The 23,571-nt window shown below is 44.6% G+C and overlaps 1 protein-coding gene across 1 annotated transcript in view; it reads left to right on the forward strand.

Moving 5' to 3' along the window:
- Positions 1-23,571, forward strand: part of ANTXRL (ANTXR like) — a 134,923-nt gene that overhangs the window by 92,103 nt on the left and 19,249 nt on the right. Inside the window, exons 16-17 of the mRNA XM_038743922.1 lie at positions 973-1,140; positions 3,775-3,855. Of these exons, the coding sequence (XP_038599850.1) occupies positions 973-1,140; positions 3,775-3,855 (249 nt within the window). The remainder of the gene's footprint in view (positions 1-972; positions 1,141-3,774; positions 3,856-23,571) is intronic.

Below are 23,571 nucleotides of genomic sequence, written 5' to 3' on the forward strand. Positions count from 1 at the left end.
ACTCCTTTCTGAATCACCAGACTAGCTCCCTTTACTCATCCCTGCTCCCAACCCAATGGAGCTTATGTATATATCTGTAATTTATTTATTTATTTATTTATTTATTCATCTTTTTTATTAATGTCTGTCTCCCCCTCTAGACTGAGAACTCATTATGGGCAGGGAATGTGCCAGTTTATTGTCGTATTGTACTCCCTCAAGCGTTTAGTACAGTGCTTTGCACACAGTAGACAATAAATACGATTGAATGAATGATTAAATGAATGGAGTGAGGGAGACAGATGGTAAAATGAATTACGGGTAGAGGAAACAAATTCTAAGGATTTTTACATAAGTGCTATGGGAATTAGGACTCAAAGGCATGGATATCACAGTAGGGAGGGAAATTGGGCGGGGAGATGAGTGATTAGTCAGGGAAGACTTCCTGGAAGAGATGTGATTTTTAGAAACTCTTGTTGGCAGGGATCAGGTCTGTCAAGTCTATTGTGGTGTTCTCTACCAAGCACTGAGTATAAATGTTCAGCAAATACTCTTGATTGATTGATGGGTTACTTGTAAATGTCTCTGGCCCAATTGGGAAAACCCAAGAAACTCGTTTCTATGTCTTCAGGGAAAACGTAGAAGCAGCATGGCTTAGTAGATAGAGCTGAGAGGCTTGGGAGTCAGACTGGTTTCTAATTCCAGCTCTTCCACGTGTCTGCTATATGACCTTGGGCAAGTCACTTATCTTCTCTGGGCCTCAGTTACCTCATCTGTAAAATGGGGAAGAAGACTGTGAGCCCCATGTGGGACATGGACTGTGTCCAACCTGATTAGCTAGTACCTACCTAGAGCTTAGAACAGTGCTTGGTACTTAGTACGTGCTTAACAAGTACCATAATGATAATAATTGTTATTAATATTGCAGTAGATGGTGGATTGAACATTCGGCTGTGACCTGCTCAACTTTGTTGTCTTTGTTGTTGGGACTAGGTGAGGTGGGGCGACAAAGGCTCGACGGAGGAAGGAGCCAAACTGGAGAAACCCAAAAACGCCGTCATCAAGTTACCGGAGCAGGAATATGAGCCGTGGGAGCCCAAGCCGAAGAAGCACGGCGCCCGGAAGCCGCCGTCCCAGAGGAAGTGGTACACGCCCATCAAGGTGAGCCTGGGGGTGTCCTCTTAAACCTCTCCTCAAGTGAGGCCCTGGGCCTGGCCCCTGCTACCTGAGGATGACCCTTCTGATGGTGGCTGGTGGAGGTCAAATACTTTCCGGCCTAGTGGAAAGAGCACAAGCCTAGGAGTCAGGAGATCTAGGTCCCAATCCCAGCTCCGCCACGTCCCTGCTCTGTGGCCCGGGACCAAGTCACTTCACTTCCCTGTGCCTCAGTTTCCTCAGCTGTAAAATGGGAATAAGATACCTGTTTTCCTCCCCCTCTTAGACTGGGAGCGGGGTGTGGGAGAGAGAAGCAGTGTGGCATCCTGGATAGAGCACGGGCCTGGGAGTAAGAAGGACCTGGGTACTAATCCAGGGCCTGCCGCTTGTCTGCTGGGTGACCTTGGGCAAATCATTTCACTTCTCTGTGCCTCAGTAACCTCTTATTTGGAAAATGGGGAATAAGACTGTGAGCTCTATGTGGGACAGACACTGTGTCCAACCCAATTACCTTGTATCGACCCTAGCACTTAGTACAATGCCTGGCACAAAGTAAGTACTTAACAAATAGTATTATTTTTATTATTATGGACTGTGAGCCCCATGTGGGACAGGAACTGTCCGACCTAATTATCTTGTTTGTCCTGTGAAATGATTATTTTCATTTATTAATTTTGATGACCTCAGTGTGCATGGACTTTCAGATGGACGCAAGCTCGTTTTGAGCAGGGAATGGTTTCTTCTAATTCTGTGCATTATAGTCACCTGAGCGCTTAGTACAGTGCTCTGCACATAGTTAAGCACTCCATAAATACCAATGATGGATCTTGTATCTATACCCCAGCTCTCAATGCAGTGCTTGGCACATAGTAAGCACTTAAGTACCCAATTATTATTATTATTTAATAATAGTATTTGTTAAGCGCTTACTGTGTGCCAGGCACTGTCCTAAGCACTGGGGTGGATACAGGCAAATTGGGTTGGACACACTCCCTGTCCCACGTGGGGCTCAGTCTCAAACCCCATTTGACAGATGAGGGAACTGAGGCCCCGAGAAGTGAAGTGACTTACCCAAGGTCACATAGCAGGAAAGTGGTGAAGCAGCGATTAGAACCCAAGACCTTCTGACTTCCAGGCCCGAGTTCTGTCCACTCCACCTCACTGCTTAACCCATCTGCTTCACATTAAGGTAGGGCAGAATCCAAGAATAGGGCTAGAGCTTCCGGAGTGGGAATCCCATTGGGCCCCGGGGTAACCTTTCATATGCACCACTTCCAAGCCATTGTAGAAGGAAATGAATGGGCATTCCATAGAGTAATGGGGCTGAATGTTTATTATTTTGGGTCAGAGAATTTGTCTAAGGAGCTTGCAGGCCTGGTGGTCTCAGCATAACCAATGTCTGTAGGGTTTTCTATTTTGGAGCTATCCTTTCAGACGAGAGCAGCACATAGTACAGTGCTCTGCACATAGTAAGTGCTCAATAAAAACTATTGATTGATTGATGAAGAAGCGTTTTTTTTGTGTGGTATTTTCTTAAACACTTATTATGTGTCAGGGACTGTTCCAAAAATAGCGATAGATACTAATTAATCAGTCCAGATATAGTCCCTGGACCACACGGGGCTCACACTCTAAGTAGGAGGGAAAACAAGTATTGAATTCCCATTTTGGGGTTGGGGAAATTGAGGCCCAGAGAAGTGAAGTGACTTGCCCAAGGTCACACAGCAGGCAAGTGGTGAAGCCAGGATTAGAACTCAGATCCTCTGGCTTCCACTCTCTTGATTTATTCACTAGGCCACACTGCTGCAGTTGGGTAGGACAAGATTTTTATTTCATATTTAGGAACGTTTTCCTATCCCAAATTGGAGGGCACTAAAATCACCCTCTCCCAGGCACGAGGGAAAGAAGAGCTGAAGCCCTGCATTGGATAGTCCAGAAGCTAAGCACTCTGACCTGGCCTGATCTGAAGACTAATTATAGTAATAATGGGATTTATTAAGCATTTACTACGTGCCAAGTACTGGGCTTAAATATGGGATGTTTACAGTTGAATCAGATGAGACAGAGTTCTTATCCCACTTGGGGCTCACAGTCTAATGGGGAGAGCAGGTACTTTATCCCCATTTTTGCTGCTGTGGAAACTGAAGCACAGAGCAGGCAAGCAATTTGCTCATGGATACCCAGTAGGATAGTGACAGAACTAGGACAGGCTGACTGCCCCACCAGGGCACATCTGACCCCAGCTGGTCTCTCAGTGATGGGAAATCCTTGGAAATTGTCCACCTCTGTATACAGGGAAGCAGTGTGGCCTAGTGGAAAGAGCACATTCCTGGAGGTCATAAGATCTGGGTTCTAATCCGGGCTCCACCACCTGCCATCTGTGTGAGATCATGGGCAAGTCACTTGACTTCTCCGGGACTCAGGTTCCTCATCTGTAAAAGGGGGATTAAATACCTGTCTTCCCTTCTACTAAGACTGTGAGTCCCATGTGGGACAGGGACTGGGTCTGACCGGCTTATCTTGTTCCTACCCCCGTGCTTAGTACAGTGCTTGGTATATAGTAAGGGCTTAACAAATACCATAATCATTATTATTATTATTATCATTATTAATTAAATCATACTGTGGCAATTTTCCTAGGGCAAACTGGATGCATTGTGGGCATTGGTTCGACGAGGCTATGATCAAGTGTCCCTCATGAGACCCCAGCCAGGAGACAAGGTAAGACGTCTCGAGTGTGTCTGCGTATCACTTGCCATCAGTATTTCTCCTTGCTTTTTTTCTGGAAGACCTCACCTGCCTGAGTCGCCTGAGATTGCAGTCTGTCACTATCAATAAACCAATGGTATTGATTGAGAGCTTACCCTGTTTATTGAGCACATACTGTGTGCAGAACACTGTCCTAAGCAATTTGGAGAGTACAAATCCCTGCTGACAAGGAGCTTATAGTCTAGAGGCAGACACAGACATTAAAATTAATTAATTATGGATGTATACATAAGTGCTAGACTGTGAACCCTTTTCTAGACTGTGAGCCCACTGTTGGGGAGGGATTGTCTGTATTTGTTGCTGAATTGTACTTTCCAAGTGCTTAGTACAGTGCTCTGCACACAGTTGGTGCTCAATAAATGCAAATTCATTGAAAGAATTCATGAGTAAGCAGAAGGTTAAGCTTCTGCAGCTAATGGCATCCGATGTTCAGGAATAAATTCTCTGTCAATGTCCCGTTGTCAGTGTCCTGTTAACTTGACCAAAGGAGACACTGGCAGGTATTGGGTCTGTCTTCAGGAGTTAATTTGAACGTGAAAGTAAACTTTAGGATCTATAGTATTTTTGCAGACACAAAATCCGTTAATAAAGGTGCTGATAGAACGTTGTTTTACTGACATTTCAGAGCCTCTTCGGTTTCAGTGATCATTCGTATTCTAGTGTTCTCATGTTTCTCTTAGACTGTGATATTTTAGCTCATAACTTCAGCAGAAGCATTGTTGATTGAGTTCATTTCAACCCCAGCTGAAACCCCTCTAGACAGTAAGCTCTCTGTGGGCAGGAAATGTGTCTGTTTATTGTTGTATTGTACTCTCCCAAGTGCTTAGTAAAGTGATCTGCACACAGTAAGCGCTCAGTAAATACAGCAGACTGCCTGACTGACTTCAGTCCATACCCACTAAGCACTAAGTATTCACCCCTTTCCTACCACCTCCTCCCCAACACCTCAGCACTTATGCCTGTTTTCACTGTAATATATGTTAATGTCTGTCTCCCCAACTAGACTGCAAGGTCCTGGAGGACAGGGATCATATCTACCAACTCTATTATATCGTACTTTCCCAAGTGCATAGCACATTGCTCTGCACAGAGTAAGCACTCAGTAAATATTGCTAATTGAGTGGTTCGTTGGATGGATGCTAGACCCTTGGGAATGAGCGATAGAAGTAAAGATGCCATGCTTGCCCTTGGATGCACAAGGAGCTAAATAACACTTTTACAATTGAGAAGAAGCCGTTTCCTCTACTCAATTCAATTCAATCATATTTATTGAGCACTTACTGTGCAGAGCACTGTTCTAAGTGCTTGGGAAAGTACAATGCAGCAATAAAGAGAGACAATCCCTGCCCACAACGAGCTCACAGTCTAGAGGGGATTGTTTCTCAAGGCAAGATTTCTTTCTTCCCATTCCTAAAGCCACAGGGAAGCAGAGAAAACAATGATTCCTTTGTGAAAGAGCCAAATTCCAGCTTACCTGGCCAGAGTGGAACATTGCTGGTTCCATCCTTGTAAGGGAAAGTCACAGTCATAACTCTGGGGGAAAGTGCTTCTGTTCATTCCATAATGTCCCGGAAAAGGTACAGCACTATATGGCAAAGACCATCTGGAGTCTAAGGCACGGCAGGGAATATGTCTGTTCATCTTTATATTGTACTCTCCCAAGTGCCTAGTACAGTGCTCTGCATCCAGTAAGCACTCAGTAAATACAACTGACTTATTGACTGGCTGATATTGTAAATTGTATTATCTTAAGTCGGGTTCTTCTCATTCGTATTCTTCAGCAAGATTAGTGTGCCCCTTTCTTAGCTTCAATAACCCAATCAGGCCTTAAGAGAATGATCTAGTAGCATTGTATTGAATACTGCCCTGCCCTTCATGCCCTGTTAGCATGAAGCCTGTTCACATTTTCTTCTGAAACAGCAGCTTACCTACTGGGAGAATCTAGCTCGTAGGTTTTGCTAGCCCTGTTTCCATCTTGACATTATTTATTTCCCTTAATGTTGTCTCCCCATCTAGGCTATTCGCTTGTAGTGAGCAGGGAATGTGTCTATCAATTCTGTTGTATTGCACTCTCCCAAGCGCTTAGTACAGTGTTCTGCAAAAAGTAAGCACTTGGTAAAAACCATTGATTGATTGCTTGACCTGAATAAATGTTTTTCTAGTTCTTGGGCTAGTGTGTCGCTACAAATTTTGGAGAGCCAATATGCCATTGAAATATCCATATGGAGCTGGAGAAATCAACTTGTGTCATTTTTTTAGCCTACATCATCTATTTCCAAGGCAGAGTTGCAAAGAGAGATGAGGCAAACTATTTTTTTCCTCTTGTGTGCATGCATGAGTGTGTGTGGATGTGTATTCATAGATGCATACATGTGTGTGTATACACACATACACACAACATCATCAGTGGTATTTATTTAGGGCACTGTTCTACGCACTTGGGAGAGTACAACAGAGTTGGTAGCTATATTCTCTGCCAGCCCCCCATCTATATCTTATGTATATACCACTCATGTATGTATATATCACTCAAATGTATACCTATATATCACTCATATGTATATGTGTATTCTCAGAAAAAGTGCTGTCATGAAGACTAAGGGGAGTAGGGGCAAGAACCTTAATCTGATTTTTTAGAATTCTGAATTATGAAAATGCTCTATAATTATTCATTCTGAATGCATAGGTGCATTAGGCGTCCTGGGGCATCTCAGCAGGGAGTCTTGAAAAGCCAGATCACATTTGATTTTTGTGGTTCATTTTCAGAGACCGCCTAATTCTCTACCCAAGCTTGGTCTGCCTCTTGCTTCCTGCACTCTCCAATGTTGAGTACACTTAGGGAATAGAGGAATTCTCCTGGTGGGAGCGGTAATCTGATCATTGCCTGAACTTATCCCAAAGGATCTGTGCTTTCCTACTTAGTGAGCCTCCCCCAGTGTGTAACTGTTGATTGTAGGTACCTTGGGATTGGCTTGGGCTAATCCCACAAAATCAGACCATTTGCAGGAAAATGGGTTTTATGCTTGCAACTCTGAAAGGAATCTAAATAGCGCAGATTGTATTGTTCAGTATTTTCTGCTAAAGTTCATAAGGTTTCCCAAGCAATGCATTCCCATTTTTGGATGATTAAAGCAGCGTTCCTAGAAGAACATCACCATTTCTATATCATTCAGATTGTAAACTTCTTGATTATATCTACCAACTCTACTGTATTTTACTCTCCCAAATGCTTAGTCTGGTGCTTTGCACACAGGAAGCATTCAATAAATACCATTGGTCAATTCAGCTACCCTCAGAACAACCAACTGTGCAACAGTCCCTGTCCGGGCATGGTCCCGCCATTGGGACAAGAGGGTCACTAGAAATGAGTTGTTCCAAATGAGTCAGAGAATACTAATGCTAATAGGAATAATGATGATAATTGCAGAATAATGATAAATGTAGTATTTGTTAAGCACTTACTATGTGTCAGGCACTGTTCTAAGCACTAGGGCAGATACAAGCAAATCAGGTGGGACACTGTCCCTGTCCCATGTTCATTTATTCAATCACATTTATTAAGTGCTTACTATATACAGAGCACTATACTAAATGCTTGAGAGTACAGTACAACAATAGACACATTCTCTGCCCACAGCAAGCTTACAGTCTAGAGGGGGAGAGACAGACATTAATATAAATAAATGAATTACAGATCTGTACATAATGTGCATAAATAATATATATATATGTATATATATATATATTATGCACATTATGTACAGATCTGTAATTATATATTATATAATTATATATATATATTGCATATATATATATATAATTATATAATATATAATTACTGTGGGGCTGGGAGCAGGAAGAGCAAAGGGAGCAAGTTAGGGCAATGCAAAAGGGAATCGGAGAAGAGAAAAGTTGGGGCTTAGTCAGAGAAGGCCTCTTGGAGGAGATGTGCCTTCAGTAAGGCTTTGAAGCAGGGGAGAGTAATTGTCTGTCAGATTTGAGGAGGGAGTGTGTTACAGACCAGAGGCAGGACGTGGGCAAGGTGTCGGCCATAAAATAGGTGAGATGAAGGCAAAGTGAGAAGGTTAGCCTTAGAGGAAAGAAGCCTGTGGGCTGGGTTGTAGAAGAAGAGTAGCGAGGTGAGGTAGGAGAGGGCAAGGTTATGGACTGCTTTAAAACCAATGATGAGGAGTTTTTGTTTGATATGGAGGTGGATGTGTAACCACTGGAGATTTTTGAGAAGTGGGGTGACGTCTTGAATGTTTTTGTAGAAAAATGATCTGAGCAGCTGAGTGAAGTATGGACTGGAGTGGGGAGAGCCAGGAGGCTGTGAAGTCCACAAGGAGGCTGTTGCAGTAATCCAGATGGGATAGAATAAGTGATTCTATTAATGTGGTAGCAGTTTTCAAGGAGAGGACAGGGTGGATTTTAGCCATGTCGTGAAGGATGGAACCAACAGGGTTTAGTGGTAGATTGAATATGTGGATTGAATGACAGAGAGGAGTCAAAGATAATGCCAAGGTTATGGGTGTGTGAGACAGGAAGAATGGTGGTGCTGTCCACGGCGATGGGAAAGTCGGGGTAAAACAGGGTTTGGGTGGGAAGATAAGGAATTCTGTTTTGGATACATTAAACTTGAGGAGATGGGAGGCCATCCAAGTAGAGATATCTTGCAGGCAGGAGGAAATGTGAGACTGCAGAGAGGGAGAGAGATCAGGGATGGAATTGTAGATTTGGGTACCATCCATGTAGAGGTGGTAGTTGAAGCCATGGGAGTGAGTGAGTTCTCCAAGGGAGTGGGTGTAGATGGAGAATGGAAGGGGACCCAGAACTGAACTTTAAGGGACCCCCACAATTAGGGAGTGGGAGGCAGAGAAAGAGCATGCAAAGGAGACTGTGAATGAATGGCCAGAGGGTTAAGAGGACAGAGTCTGTGAAGCTAAGATTGGATAATGTTTCCAGGAGAAAGTGGTGGTCCACAGTGTGGAAGGCAGCTGAGAGGTCAAGGAGGATTATGATGGAGTAGAAGCCGTTGTATTTGGCAAGAAGGAACTCACAATCTTAATCCCCATTTTGCATATGAGGTAACTGAGTCACAGAGAAGTTAAGTGACATACCCTTGGTCGTACAGCGGAGACGTGGCAGCACCGGGATTAATATCCGGATCCTTCTGACTCCCAGTCCCGTGCTCTTTCTAGTGGATAGATATCAGTCATCCACCTATTTGGGATGGGCAGGGTGTCAAACTGTGAATGACCTCTTGAGATCATTTGTACCCCTACATGGTTTTTGCTCTCCTCCTGCCCCCCTTCACAATGAGAGCATTTTCACTTGTTTCACAGCACACAGATTCTGAGTAGCCTTTGGGGAAAATGGTCAAAATGAGGCCTTTTTCTGATACGCAGCTTCCAAGGCAGAAGGATCCGAAAACTGAAAGATGAGCATCCCACAGTGCCATGCCAGTCCCAAAAGAAGCCCTTTGACTGGTTTCTCTATGTGGTAGCTCTATAGGCAGCTGGACTGCAGGCTCTATTTACTTTTGGGGCACGCTTTGGGGGTTTTGAATGGAGCTTTTAGTCCCCAGCTGTATTTTGATAGAAGTAACATTGTATAATCCGATTTCATCCAAGGTCCTTTCCTGGCTCCGCGGGTAGGTTTCTGTCACCTAGAACACAATGACACCACTGTGATCTTGAGCTGTCAAGTTCCATGCCCACACAAGGATTCTCAGTCACTCACATAGAAAATACTTCTCAGGCGGGAGGGGAGAGGGGAGGGATAAAGGGGTACAAGACAAAGGTTAATCAAAAGCAGGGGGGAATATTAAGCAAGTCAATGCTCCTTAGAGAAGTGGGACCCAAAAAGTCTCGTTGGACATTCTCGCAGGATTAGAGGCTAATCTGACTTGTGTGTCCCATTAAAGTAGCGAAAGGTGGTGGTGGATGTAAAGGAAACAAGGGATGATCTGAAGAGACTCTATTTTCCCAAAGAAATTTGAACAGTACTGGATTTTAGTTGGGTGGACAGACCACTGAACTGGGGAGGGGGGAGGGTCATAAAGGAAACAAAGGACTATCTGAAGTGACTCTCTTTTCCCCAAAGAACTTGAACAGTACTGGATTCTAGTTTGGTGGACAGAGCAGTGCACTGAGGAGTGGGGGGTGGTCAGGAGAGCTGGGCATTCATCCTTGTCTGGCCTCTTGCACACCGTGTGACCTTGGACAAGTCACTTGACCCTCTTTGAGCCTCGATTTTCCTTTCCGTGAAATGGAAATGATTATCATTTGTGGCAGATAATAATAATAATAATGTTGGTATTTGTTAAGCACTTACTATGTGCCAAGCACTGTTCTAAGCACTGTGGGGGGGATACAAGGTAATCGAGGTTGTCCCACATGGGGCTCACAGTCTTAGTCCGCATTTTACAGATGAAGGAACTGAGGCAGAGAGAAGTTAAGTGATTTGACCAAAGTCACACAGCTGACAGATATAGTGCAATACTTTTTTTTACTTTAGTCATTTATGTGAGAGCTCTGAACTCCCCGAAAGGAAAGCACTATATACAATCAATACAAGTATCAGTATTGCTCTTTGGTTACTCCCTTCAGTCTGGGAGGGGGCTAATGCTCATCCCTCAGGCTCAGGGAGGAGAAAGTCTTCTCCCTGCCTCATTTTGAGTTTCTCCTAGTTGTTGGGGGCTGCTGGCAGTCTGCAAGAAGCAGAAGAAAGCTTCAGTGTCTGGTTGCCAGCTCTGTCCCTCGTCCTTCCCAGCTTCAATCCCTGTGAGAATCGTCCTGCCTTGTGCAGAATGGCGGCACCCATGAACTATGAAGGGTGTGTATTCTTTGAATCAAGTCACTCTTGCCTCTCCAGAGAGGGCTACCTTACTGAACTTTACTTGATCAGACCAGTAGGGCTGCAACTACACCACAAAAACTCCTGAGAACCTAATCCTAGTGATAACTGTGGGATTAGTTTAAACGCTTATGATGTGCCAGACGCTGTCCTAAGCACCCGGGTAGGTATAGCAGGTTCTAACAGTGAGAAGCAGCGTGGCTCAGTGGAAAGAGCACAGGCTTTGGAGTCAGAGGTCATGGATTCAAATCCCAGCTCCGCCAATTGTCAGCCGTGTTATGTTGGGCAAGTCACTTAACTTCTCTGTGCCTCAGTTACCTCATCTGTAAAATGGGGATTAAGACTGTGAGCCCCCCGTGAGACAACCTGATCACCTTGTAACCTCCCCAGCGCTTAGAACAGTACTATGCACATAGTAAGAATTTAATAAGCACATTCCCCTCCCCACAGCACCTGTATATGTGTATATATGTTTGTACATATTTACTACTCTATTTATTTTACTTGTACATATTTATTCTATTTAGTTTATTTTGTTAATATGTTTTGTTTTGTTGTCTGTCTCCCCCTTCTAGACTGTGAGCCTGCTTTTGGGTAGGGACCATCTCTATATGTTGCCAACTTGTACTTCCCAAGCGCTTAGTACAGTGCTCTGCACACAGTAAGCGCTCAATAAATACGATTGAGTGAATGAATGAATAAATTAATGAATAAATGCCATCATTATTATTATATAGGCAAATCATATTGGACACTGTCCTTGCATCCCATGGGGTTTACAATCTCAAGCCCAGTTTATAGATGTGGCAATTAAGGCACCAATTTAGGGGTAAAGATTCATTCATTCATTCAATCACATTTATTGAGCACTTACTTTGTGCATAGCACTGTACTAAGCGCTTGGGAAGTACAAGTCGGCAGCATGTAGAGGTGGTCCCTACCCAGCAACGGGCTCACAGTCTAGAAGGGAGAGAACATGGACAATCAAATCCATTACACGCACAAGAAAACAAAACTGTCCAAAGGTATTTACACACATTCAGTGGGAAGGTGGAGAGAGTACCCAAGTGCTTGTTTGTTAGATTGGTTGGGTTTTTTTTAATAGTATTTGTTAGGTACTTACTATGTTCCAGGAACTGTACTAAGCAGTGGGGTAGGTACAAGCTAATCAGATTGGGAACAGTTCATGTCCCATGTGGGGCTCCCAGTCTTAATCCCCATTTTACAGATGAGGTAACTGAGGCTCAGAGAAGTTAAGTGACTTGCCCAAGGTCACACAGCAGACATGTGGCAGAGCTGGGATTCGAACCCATAACCTCTGACTCCAAAGCCCACGCTCTTTACATACACTGATTCTACTTCCCAAGCGCTTAGTACAGTGCTTTGCACACAGTAAGCACTCAATAAATACGATTGAACGAATGAATGAATCTCACAGCAAAATGGAAGTTTTAGGTGTTGGCAGGACATGCAAATAGAGATATCTTGAAGGCAGAATGAAATATGATATTGCGGAGAAGGAGAAAGATCACGGCTGAAGATGTAGATTTGGAAATAGAAATGGTCCATGGGAGTGAGGAAAATGTGGATTAAAAGTGTGAGCCTCATGGGGATAGGGACTGTGTCCAACCTGATTAAATTGTATATACCCCAGGCCTGGGACTCAGAAGGTCACGGGTTCTAATCCCTCCTCTGCCACTTGTCTGCTGTGTGACCTTGGGCAAGTCACTTCACTTCTCTGGGCTTCCGTTTCCTCTTCTGTAAAATATGGATAAATACTTTTAGACTGTGAGCCCACTGTTGGGTAGGGACTGTCTCTATATGTTGCCAACTTGTACTTCCCAAGCGCTTAGTACAGTGCTCTGCACACAGTAAGTGCTCAATAAATACAATTGATTGATTGATTACTGTGAGCCCCATGTGGGACAGGGACTGTATCTAAACCAATTTGCTTGTATTCACCCCAGCACTTAGTACAGTGCCTGGCACATAGTAAGCACTTAACAAATACCGCAATTGTAATTATTATTATTAACCCTGTTCTTCTGACCCCCAGGCCTGGGGCATAAGGGTCATAAAGGAGTTGGTGGGGTGATAACTACAAAACCTCTGAATAGAGGTATTTGACTAAACTCTTTGTTTGCCTCACTCCTGCTGGGACTGTGGACAGAGAAACCGCTGTGCCCTGCAATAAACCGCCCTTTTCCCAAGGGCTGGGAGGAAGTAAGGCATTCATTAAGGACAATCTCATTTTGTCTCAAGTAGCAATTTGTGGGCTAGTTCTCTATTCCCACCTTCTGAAGAGCTGAGGAATTAATCAATGTTTTTGTGTGTGAACTTGATTCTTGGTTTGCTTTTCTATAACCCTGCTGGCCATAGCATTACAGAAATTTTATTCTCAGCAAGTTTGAGTAGGGAGGCATCGTAGACTAGTGGAAAGAGCATCATGGCTCAATAGAAAGAGCATGGGCTTGGGAGCCAGAGGTCACGGGTTCAAATCCCAGCTCTACCCATTGTCAGCTGTTTGACTTCGGGCAAGTCACTTCACTTCTTTGTGCCTCAGTTCCCTCATCTGTAAAGTGGGGATTAAGGCTGTGAGCCCCACGTGGGACAACCTGTTCACCTTGTATCCTCCCCAGCGCTTAGAACAGTGCTTTGCACTTAACAAATAAATAAAAAAGAGGGTAGTCCTTGGAATCAGGAGACCAGAATTCTAATAGCCACTTGCCCCTTGCCTGCTGTGTGACCTTGGACAAGTCACTTAACTAGACTATAAACTCCTTGTGAGCAGGGATCAAGTCTTCCAACTCAGCTATACTGCTTCAAGCACTTAGTACTGTTCTTTACATACAAAAAGTGTTCAATAAATGCCATTGATTGATTTTTTTTGGTGGGATTTGCTAAGCACTTACTACATACCAGGCACTGAACTAAGTGCTCAAGTAGAAATCATGTTGGAAACAGTCTCAGTCCCACATAGGAGTAACAGTCTTAATCCCTAGTTTACAGATGAGGTAACTCAGGCCCAGTGAAATGAGGAGTCTTGTCCAAAGCCACTCAGCAGAAAAGTGGAGGAACCAGAATTAGAATCCAGTTCCTCTAACTGGTTGGATTGATTGTGACTCTTTGCCAAAGTTTCTTCATCTGTAAATGGGGGCGTTGAATACCTGTTCTCTCTCTTCCTTTGACTGTGAGCCAATGGGAGACAGAGACTGTGTCTGAGAGAAGCAGTGTGGCTTAGTGGAAAAGAGCACGGGCTTGGGAGTCAGAGGTTGTGGGTTCTAATTCCGGCTCCATCACTTGTCTGCTGTGTGACCTTGGGCAAGCCACTTCATTTCTCTGTGCTTCAGTTACCTCCTCTGTAAAATGGGGATTAAGACTGTGAGCCCCACGTGGGACAACCTGATTACCTTGTATCTACAGTAGGGCTTAGAGCAGTGCTTGGCACATAAAAAGTGCTTAACAAATACAATAATAATGATAATAATAATATGCTTATATTGTATCTACCCCAGTTTTGGGGGGTTGGGTTTTTTATAATAATAATAATGGCATTTATTAAGTGCTTACTATGTGCAAAGCACAGTTCTTAGCACTGAGGAGGTTACAAGGTGATCAGGTTGTCCCACAGAGGGCTCACAGTCTTCATCCCCATTTTACATCTTTCCACTGAGCCACGCTACTTCTTATGGTACTTTGTGCCAGGCACTGTACTAAGCACTGGGGTAGACACAAGCTAATCAGCTTGAACACAGTCCATGTCTTACAAGGGGCTCAGTCTGAATCTCTATTTTACAGATAAGGTAACTGAGGCACAGAGAAGTTAAGCAACTTGCCCAAGGTCACAAAGCAGAGAAGCAGCAGAGCCAGGATTAGGAATCAGGTCCTTCTGACTCCCAGGCTTGTGTTTCTTTTCATTAGGGCACAGTGCTTAGCAGTGCTTAGCAAAACCACTATTATTATTATTATTGTTCTATGCTCCAGAAAAAAGTCTGTCTGACAGCCTCCAGAGAAATTTGTGTATTATATGTCCAGGATTTTTTTATTTGAAGAAGGTTCCAAGGGAATTATAGATACAGTAGTGAAGAACTTGGATGTGACATCTCTAGTTATCTCCTGCTCCCCATCCTCCTCCCTGCCCTACCTCCTTCCCTTCCCCACAGTACTTGTATATATATATTTACAGATTTATTACTCTATTTATTTTACTTGTACATATTTACTAATCTATTTACTTTGTTAATGATGTACATATAACTATAATTCTATATATTCTGATGGTTTTGACACCTGTCTCATGTTTTGTTTTGTTGTCTGTCTCCCCCTTCTAGACTGTGAGCCCGTTGTTGGGTAAGGACCGTCTCTATATGTTGCCGACTGGTACTTCCCAAGCGCTTAGTACAGTGCTCTGCACACCATAAGCGCTCAATAAATACAATTGAATGAATGAATGAAAGAATGAGGGTTACTGTCAAGCAAGCGGGCCCCTCCAAAGCCTGTGTAGAGAGAACCCAAGTTAAAGAGTTGGGCTTATTAATAATAATTATAATGATGGCATTTATTAAGCGCTTACTATGTGCAAAGCACTGTTGTAAGTGCTGGAGAGATTACATGGTGATCACGTTGTCCCACGGGGGGCTCACAGTTTTAGTCCCCATTTTACAGATGAGGGAACTGAGGCCGAGAGAAGTTAAGTGACTTACCCAAAGTCACACAGCTGACAATTGGCGGAGCCGGGATTTGAATCCCTGACCTCTGACTCCCAAGCCCGGGCTCTTTCCACTGAGCCATGCTGCTTCTCCATTAAAGACATTTAGACTCCAATAGCTTCCTGTAAGGCTGGTGATCAGGTCCTTTGTATTCCTAGAAAGGAATACTTTCTGTGGGCTCACAGTCAAAGGAAGAGGGAGAACAGGTATTTTCAGAGTAAAAGTGGGTGTCTGGATGCGGCTGAAAAGAGTAATACAGGACCCCCGGTCCCAGCCACAGTGTGGCCACAAAAAAGTTGTCCCTTGTATGAGTGTGCTGAATGTTGGCAGCATCTGGATCTGTTTTCTCTTTTGCCTCGTTGTCTCCCCATGTGAACTAAAGAGTCAGGTCCTTAGTTCTAATCCTGACTCCACCACCTACCTGGTGTGCGACCTTGGGCAAGTCACTTCTGTGCCCCAGTTTCTTCTTCTGGAAAAAGGATTGAATAGCTGCTCTCCTTCTTAGACAGTGAACCCCATGGGGGACGTGGACTGTATCTACCTATCCTGTTTCTAACACAGCACAGCAAAGATACTTAACAAATACCCCAAAGAAGCAGCCGAAGACAGAATATTCATTCATCCTTTCATTGTCATATTTATCAATCAATCGTATTTATTGAGCGCTTACTGTGTGCAGAGCACTGTACTAAGCACTTGAGGGTTTATCAAGCACTTACTGTGTGTGGAGCACTGTACTAAGTGCTGGGGAGAGTACAGTACAACAATGAAAAGATACATTCCCTGCACACAGTGAAGCTACAGTTTAGAATTGGGGAGACAGACATTAATCTAAATAAATGCAGGCCAGATATGTACATAAGTGCTGTGGGGCTGGGAGGGGAAAGAACAGAGAGCAAGTCAGGGAGACACAGAAGGGAATGGGACATGAGGACAGGGGGTGCTTAGTCAGGGAAGGACTCCTGGAAGAGCTGTGCCTTATTTTAGGAGTAAAATGTGCATTCTGCTTTGTAGGAGAGTAGTGAAGTGAGGTAGGAGGGGGCAAGGTGATGGCGGGCCTCGTTGTCTCCCCATGTGAAGCTTTCCTCAAAGAAAGCCATTCCCTTCTTGATGGTATTGCACGCCGCTCTACCCTCAACAGTTGACTGGCAGTTTTCAGCGAGGATACAGGAATGTCTGAAGCTCTGTTTGTTTTTCCTTAAACACTCTCCTCTTCTCTCCTAACTTGTGCTTTTCTCATTTTCATCTCTCCGTACAACAGCTGTTTAGGGTACCCCGCTGTTGCTCATTAATCTCAGGAATCCCACCAAGTGTAGTTGTGTTAAGGTGGGCATAGCTTTGATGCTGAGATTAGATTCAGAGGTTTAGATTTAACAGGTAGATTACTGTGAGCTCATTATGGGCAGGGAATGTCACTGTTTATTGTGGTATTGTACTTTTCAAGGGCTTAGTGCAGTGCTCTGCACACAGTATACACTTAGTAAATAGGATTGAATAAATGAATGGATTTCAGAACTTCTGAAACTCTCTTTTTGTTTCTGACAGTCGACTCTCCCACTTTCAAAACCTTATTGAAGGCACATCTCCTCCAAGAGGCCTTCCTTGATTAATCCCTCACTTCCTCTTTCCCCACTCCCTTCTGCGTCACCCTTACTTGTTCCCTTAATTCACCACCAGACACCAAATCCCCACCTTCAAAGTTCTACTAAAATCACATCTCAAAGAAGCCTTTCCAGACTAACTTCTCATTTCCCCACAAAATTCATCCTCTCTACTGCTTGGCCTATGCAGTGGATAGATATTCATTCATTCATTCATTCAATCAATCATATTTATTGAGCGCTTACTGTGTGCAGAGCACTGTACTAAGCGCTTGGGAAGTACAAGTGGGCAACATATAGAGACGGTCCCTACCCAACAGCGGGCTCACAGTCTCATTCATTCAATCAATCGTATTTATTGAGCGCTTACTGTGTGCAGAGCACTGTACTAAGCACTTGGGAAGTACAAATCCTTTAAAGTATTTTGTTACTCATCCACCCCTATTCACAGAGCACTTATGTACATATCCTGCATTATTATTATTATTATTATTATAAATATTATTAATAATGGTATTTGTTAAGTGCTTACTTTGTGTCAGGTGCTATAATAATAATAACAATAATAATAATTCTGTTTTTTAAACACTGTGTGACAGGCACTGTACTAAGCGCTGGGTTGGTCTCCAGGCTCACATCTCCTCCTGCCTTCAGGACATCTATATTTAGAAGTCCTTCTGCCACCTCAGACTTAACATAGCCAAGACAGAGCTTTATCTTCCCTCCCAAACCCTGTCCTCTCCCGAACTTTCCCGTCACTGTAGATGCCATAGCCATCCTTCCTGTCTCACAACCCAGTAATCCAATCTGTCACCAAATCTTATTGGTCTCACCTTCACAACATCGCCAAGATCCACCCTTTGCTCTCCATCCAAACCGCTATCACGCTAGTACAATCACTCATCCTGTCCCGTCTAGATTACTGCATCAGCCTCCTTTCTGACCTCCCAACCTCCTGCCTCTCCTCACTGAAGCTGCCCAGATTATCTTTCTACAGAAATGTTCAGGGCATAATAATAATAATAATAATAATACTGCTGGCATTTATTAAGCACTTACTATGTGCAAAGCACTGGGCTAAGCGCTGGGGAGGTTACAAGGTGATCAGGTTGTCCCACAGGGGGCTCACAATCTTAATCCCCATTTTACAGATGAGGTAACAGAGGCACAGAGAAGTTAAGTGACTTGCCCAAAGTCACACAGCTGACAACTGGCAGAGCCAGGATTCAAACCCATGAACTCTGACTCCAAAGCTCGTGCTCTTTCCACTGAGCCACGCTGCTTCTCCTCATGTCATCCCACCCCTCAAAAATCTCCAGTGGTTGCCTATTAACCTCCGTATCAAGCAAAAAACTCATTATTGGCTTTAAAGCACTCCATCACCTCGCCCCCTCCTACCTCACCTCCCTTCTCTCCTTCTGCATCCCAGCCCAGCCCTCTGGTGTTAACCTCCTCACTGTGTCTTGAGCTCACCTGTCTCACTACTGACCCATGTCCTTCCTCTGGCCTGGAATGCCTTCCTTCCTCAAATCTGCCAAACAATCACTCTCCCCGCCTCCAAAGCCCTGCTGAAGGTGCATCTCCTCCAAGAGGCCTTCCCAGACTAAGCCCCACTTTTCCTTAGCTCCCACTTCCTTCTGCATCACCCTGACTCACTCCTTTTGCTCTTCCCCATCTTCCTGCCCCACAGATTATGAATATATCTATAATTTTATTTATTTATGTTGATTCCTGTTCATTTGCATTGATGTCTGTCTCCCTGCCTGTAGACTGTGAGTTTGTTTAGGTCAGGGATTGTCTGTCTTTATTGCTGTATTGTACTATCCCAAGCGCTTAGTACAGTACATCCGCCAAGCTAGCTCTCTTCCTCCTTTCAAAGCCCTATTGAGAGCTCACCTCCTCCAGTAGGCCTTCCAGACTGAGCCCCCTTTTTCCTCTCCTCCTCCCCATCCCCCGTGCCCTACCTCCTTCCCCTCCCCACAGCACCTGTATATATGTTTGTACAGACTTATTACTCTATTTATTTTACTTGTACATATTTACTATTCTATTTATTTTGTTAATGATGTGTATCTAAGTTTATTTTTATTTGTTCTGGTGACTTGACACTTGTTCACGTGTTTTGTTTTGTTGTCTGTCTCCCCTTCTAGACTGTGAGCCCATTGCTGGGTAGGGACTGTCTCTATATGTTACCGATTTGTACTTCCCAAGAGCTTATTACAGTGCTCTGCACACAGTTCGTGCTCAATAAATACGATTGAATGAATGAATGAATGCTCTGCACACAGTAAGCGCTCAATAACCACAATGAATGAATGAATGCAAGCAAATTGGTTTGGACACTATCCCTGTCCCACTGGGGCTCACAGTTTTAATCCCCATTAATCAGATGAGGTAACTAAAGCACAGAGAAATTAAGTCAATCAATCGTATTTATTGAGCGCTTACTCTGTGCAGAGCACTGTACTAAGTGCTTGGGAAGTACAAGTTGGCAACATATAGAGACAGTCCCTACCCAACAGTGGGCTCACAGTCTAGAAGGGGGAGAAAGAGAACAAAACCAAACATATTAACAAAATAAAATAAATAGAATAGATATGTACAAGTAAAATAAATGAATAAATAAATAGAGTAATAAATATGTAGAAACATATATACGTATATACAGGTGCTGTGGGGAAGGGAAGGAGGTAAGACGGGAGGGATGGAGGGGGGATGAGGGGGAGAGGGAGGAGGGGGCTCAGTCTGGGAAGGCCTCCTGGAGGAGGTGAGCTCTCAGTAGGGCTTTGAAGGGAGGAAGAGAGCTAGCTTGGCGGATGGGCAGAGGGAGGGCATTCCAGGCCAGGACGATGATGTGGGCCAGGGGTCGACAGCAGGACAGGTGAGAACGAGGCACGGTGAGGAGATTAGTGGCAGAGGAGCGGAGGGTGCGGTCTGGGCTGGAGAAGGAGAGAAGGCAGGTGAGGTAGGAGGGGGCGAGGGGATGGACAGCCTTGAAGCCAAGGGTGAGGAGTTTCTGCCTGATGCACAGATTGATTGGTAGCCACTGGAGATTTTTGAGGAGGGGAGTAACATGCCCAGAGTGTTTCTGGACAAAGACAGTCCAGGCAGCAGCATGAAGTATGGATTGAAGTGGGGAGAGACATGAAGATGGGAGATAAGAGAGAAGGCTGATGCAGTAGTCCAGATGGGATAGGATGAGAGCTTGAACGAGCAGGGTAGCGGTTTGGATGGAGAGGAAAGGATGGATCTTGGCAATGTTGTGGAGCTGAGACCGGGAGGTTTTGGGGACGGCTTGGATGTGAGGGGAGAAGGAGAGAGCAGAGTCGAGGATGACACCAAGGGTGCGGGCTTGTGAGACGGGAAGGATGGTAGTGCCGTCAACAGTGATGGGAAAGTCAGGGAGAGGGCAGGGTTTGGGAGGGAAGACAAGGAGTTCAGTCTTCAACATGTTGAGTTTTAGGTGGTGGGCAGACATCCAGATGGAGATGTCCTGAAGGCAGGAGGAGATGTGAGCCTGGAGAGAGGGGGAGAGAGCAGGGGCAGAGATGTAGATCTGAGTGTCATCAGCATAGAGATGATAGTTGAAGCAGTGGGAGTGAATGAGGTCACCAAGGGAGTGAGTGTAGATCGAGAACAGAAGGGGACCAAGAACTGAACCTTGGGGAACCCCCACAGTAAGGGGTTGGGAGTGGGAGGAGGAGCCTGCAAAAGAGACTGAGAATGAAGGACCGGAGAGATAAGAGGAGAACCAGGAGAGGATGGAGTCTGTGAAGCCAAGGTCAGATAGCGTGTTGAGGAGAAGGGGGTGGCCCACAGTGTCGAAGGCAGCTGAGAGGTCGAGGAGGATTAGGATAGAGTATGAGCCGTTGGATTTGGCAAGCAGGAGGTCATTGGTGACCTTTGAGAGGGCAGTTTCCGTGGAATGTAGGGGACGGAAGCCAGACTGGAAGGGGTCGAGGAGAGAGTTGGTGTTGAGGAATTCGAGGCAGCACGTGTAGATTAAGTGATTTGCCCAAGGTCACACAGAAGACAAGTAACAGAACTGGGATTAGAATTTAGGTCCTTTGGACTTCCAAGCCAATGCTCTATCCAGTAGGCCGTGCTTATTATTGTTGTATTTATTAAGCATTTAACTATGTGCTAAATTCTGCATTAAGTATGGGGTAAATCTAAGATAACACAGTGTGGCCTAGTGGATAAAACACAGGCCTGGGAATCAGAGGACCTGGGTTCTAATCCCAGATCCACCACTTGTCTGCTGTGTAAATTTAAGCAAGTTTCTTAACTTTACTGTGCCTCAGTTACTTCATCTGTAAAATGGGGATTAAAACTATGAGTCCCATGAAAGAGAGATATGGACTGGCTCTAATCTGAGTATCTTGTATTCATTCATTCATTCAATTGTATTCATTGAGCACTTACTGTGTGCAGAGCACTGTACTAAGTACTTGGAAAATACAGATTGGCAACGTTTAAAGACGGTCCCTACCCAACAATGGGCTCACAGTCTAGAAGGGGGAGAAAGACAACAAAACAGAAGAAGTAGACAGGTATCAATACCATCAGAAGCTTTCTAGACTGTGAGTCCACTGTTGGGTAGGGACCATCGCTATATGTTGCCAACTTGTACTTCCCAGGCGCTTAGTACAGTGCTCTGCACACAGTAAGCATTCAATAAATATGACTGAGTGAATGAATCAGAACAGATAAATAGAATTATAGCTATATACACATCATTAATAAAATAAAGAGTGTAACAAATATGTACAAATATCCACAAGTGCTGTGGGGAATGGAAGGAGGTAGGGCAGAAGGAGGGAGTGTGGGTGATGGGGAGGGGAAGAGGATCAGAGGAAAAGGTGGGCCTAGTCTGGGAAGGCCTCCTGGAGTAGGTGAGCTCTCAGTAGGGCTTTGAAGGGAGGAAGAGAGCTAGCTTGGCAGAAGTGTGGAGGGAGGGAATTCCAGGCCAGGGGGGAGGATGTGGCCCAGGAGTCGACAGTTGGGCAGGAGAGAATGAAGCCCAGTGAGGAGGTTAGTAGTGGCAGAAGAGCAGAGGGTGCGGGCTGGGCTGGAGAAGGAGAGAAGGGAGGTGAGGTAGGAGGGGGCAAGGTGATGGAGAGCTGTGAAGCCAATAGTGAGGAGTTTTTGCTTCATATGAAGGTTGGTAGGCAACCACTGGAGATTTTTGAGGAGTGGGGGTGACATGCCCAGAGCATTTCTGTAGAAGGGTAATCCAGGCAGCAGAGTGGAGTATAGCCTGAAGCAGGAGAGACAGGAGGATGGGAGAACAGAAAGGAGGCCAATTCAGTAATCCAGTAAGGATAGGATGAGAGATTGAACCAACAAGGTAGTGGTTTGGATGGAGAGGAAAGGGCAGATCTTGGCAATGCTGTGAAGATTGTGGTTGTAATAATAATGATGGCATTTGTTACGCGCTTACTATGTGCAAAGCACTCTTCTAAGCACTGGGGTGGTTACAAGGTGATCAGGTTGTCCCACAGGGGGCTCACAGTCAATCCCCATTTTACAGATGAGGTAACTGAGGCACAGGGAAGTTTGACTTGTCCAAAGTCACACAGCTGACAACTGGTGGAGCTGGGATTTGAACACATGACCTCTGACTCCGAAGCCCGTGCTCTTTCCACTGAGCCATGCTCCTCCTCTGTATCTACACCAGCACTTAGTACCACACCTGGAACATAGTAAGCACTTAAAAAATACCATATAGAAAAAACCACACAGTCACCATCTCACATGGAGTTCACCTTCACATTGCTGCTTCCCCTAACTGTAAATTATTTTAATGTCTCTCTCCCCCTGTAAACTCTAAGCTCCTGGAGGGCAAAGAATGACTTTTATTCTCCCAAGTATTTACTACAGTGCTCTGCACAGAGAAAGTGCTCAATAAATGACATTGATTGTTTGATTGGTTGACTGATTGTAGACTTTTAGCTTGGTCTGGGGTGCACTACTATACTGCCGCAATTTTTCCTCCTCCTGAACTTAGCACAGTGCTTGGGCCCTATAACCTGCTTAGTAGGGGACCATCTCTATTATCTTGTGAAAGGGACCTGGGTTCTAATGTCGGCTCCCAGGGTGACTGTGGCCAAGTCACTTCACTTCCCTGTGCTTCAGTTACCTCATCTGGAAAATGAGGATTAAGACTGTGAGCCCAATGCAGGACAGGGACTGTGTCCACCTGAACAACTTGTGTCCACCCCAATGCTTAGTATAGTGTCTGGCACATAGTAAGTACTTAACAAATACCATAAAAAAGCACATCCAAACCCTAGGAGAATGAGCAGTTTCAGAAAGTGACAAAAAGCACTTTAGGACGCTTCTTTGTGTATGTTGAATTGAAAAATGCTGCCATTTTCAAAATGCTTGTTTAGTTGCTTGTTTCAGCAAATCCCCAATTGTCTTTTTTTTTTTTTTGGCTTTTTCGCCCTACAGCATAGAGTGTCACAGGAAATTCTTGAAGGCTGGGTTGACCAAAAAAA

The sequence above is a fragment of the Tachyglossus aculeatus genome, chromosome 3 (genome assembly GCF_015852505.1).
Source record: "Tachyglossus aculeatus isolate mTacAcu1 chromosome 3, mTacAcu1.pri, whole genome shotgun sequence".
NCBI lineage: Eukaryota > Metazoa > Chordata > Mammalia > Monotremata > Tachyglossidae > Tachyglossus > Tachyglossus aculeatus.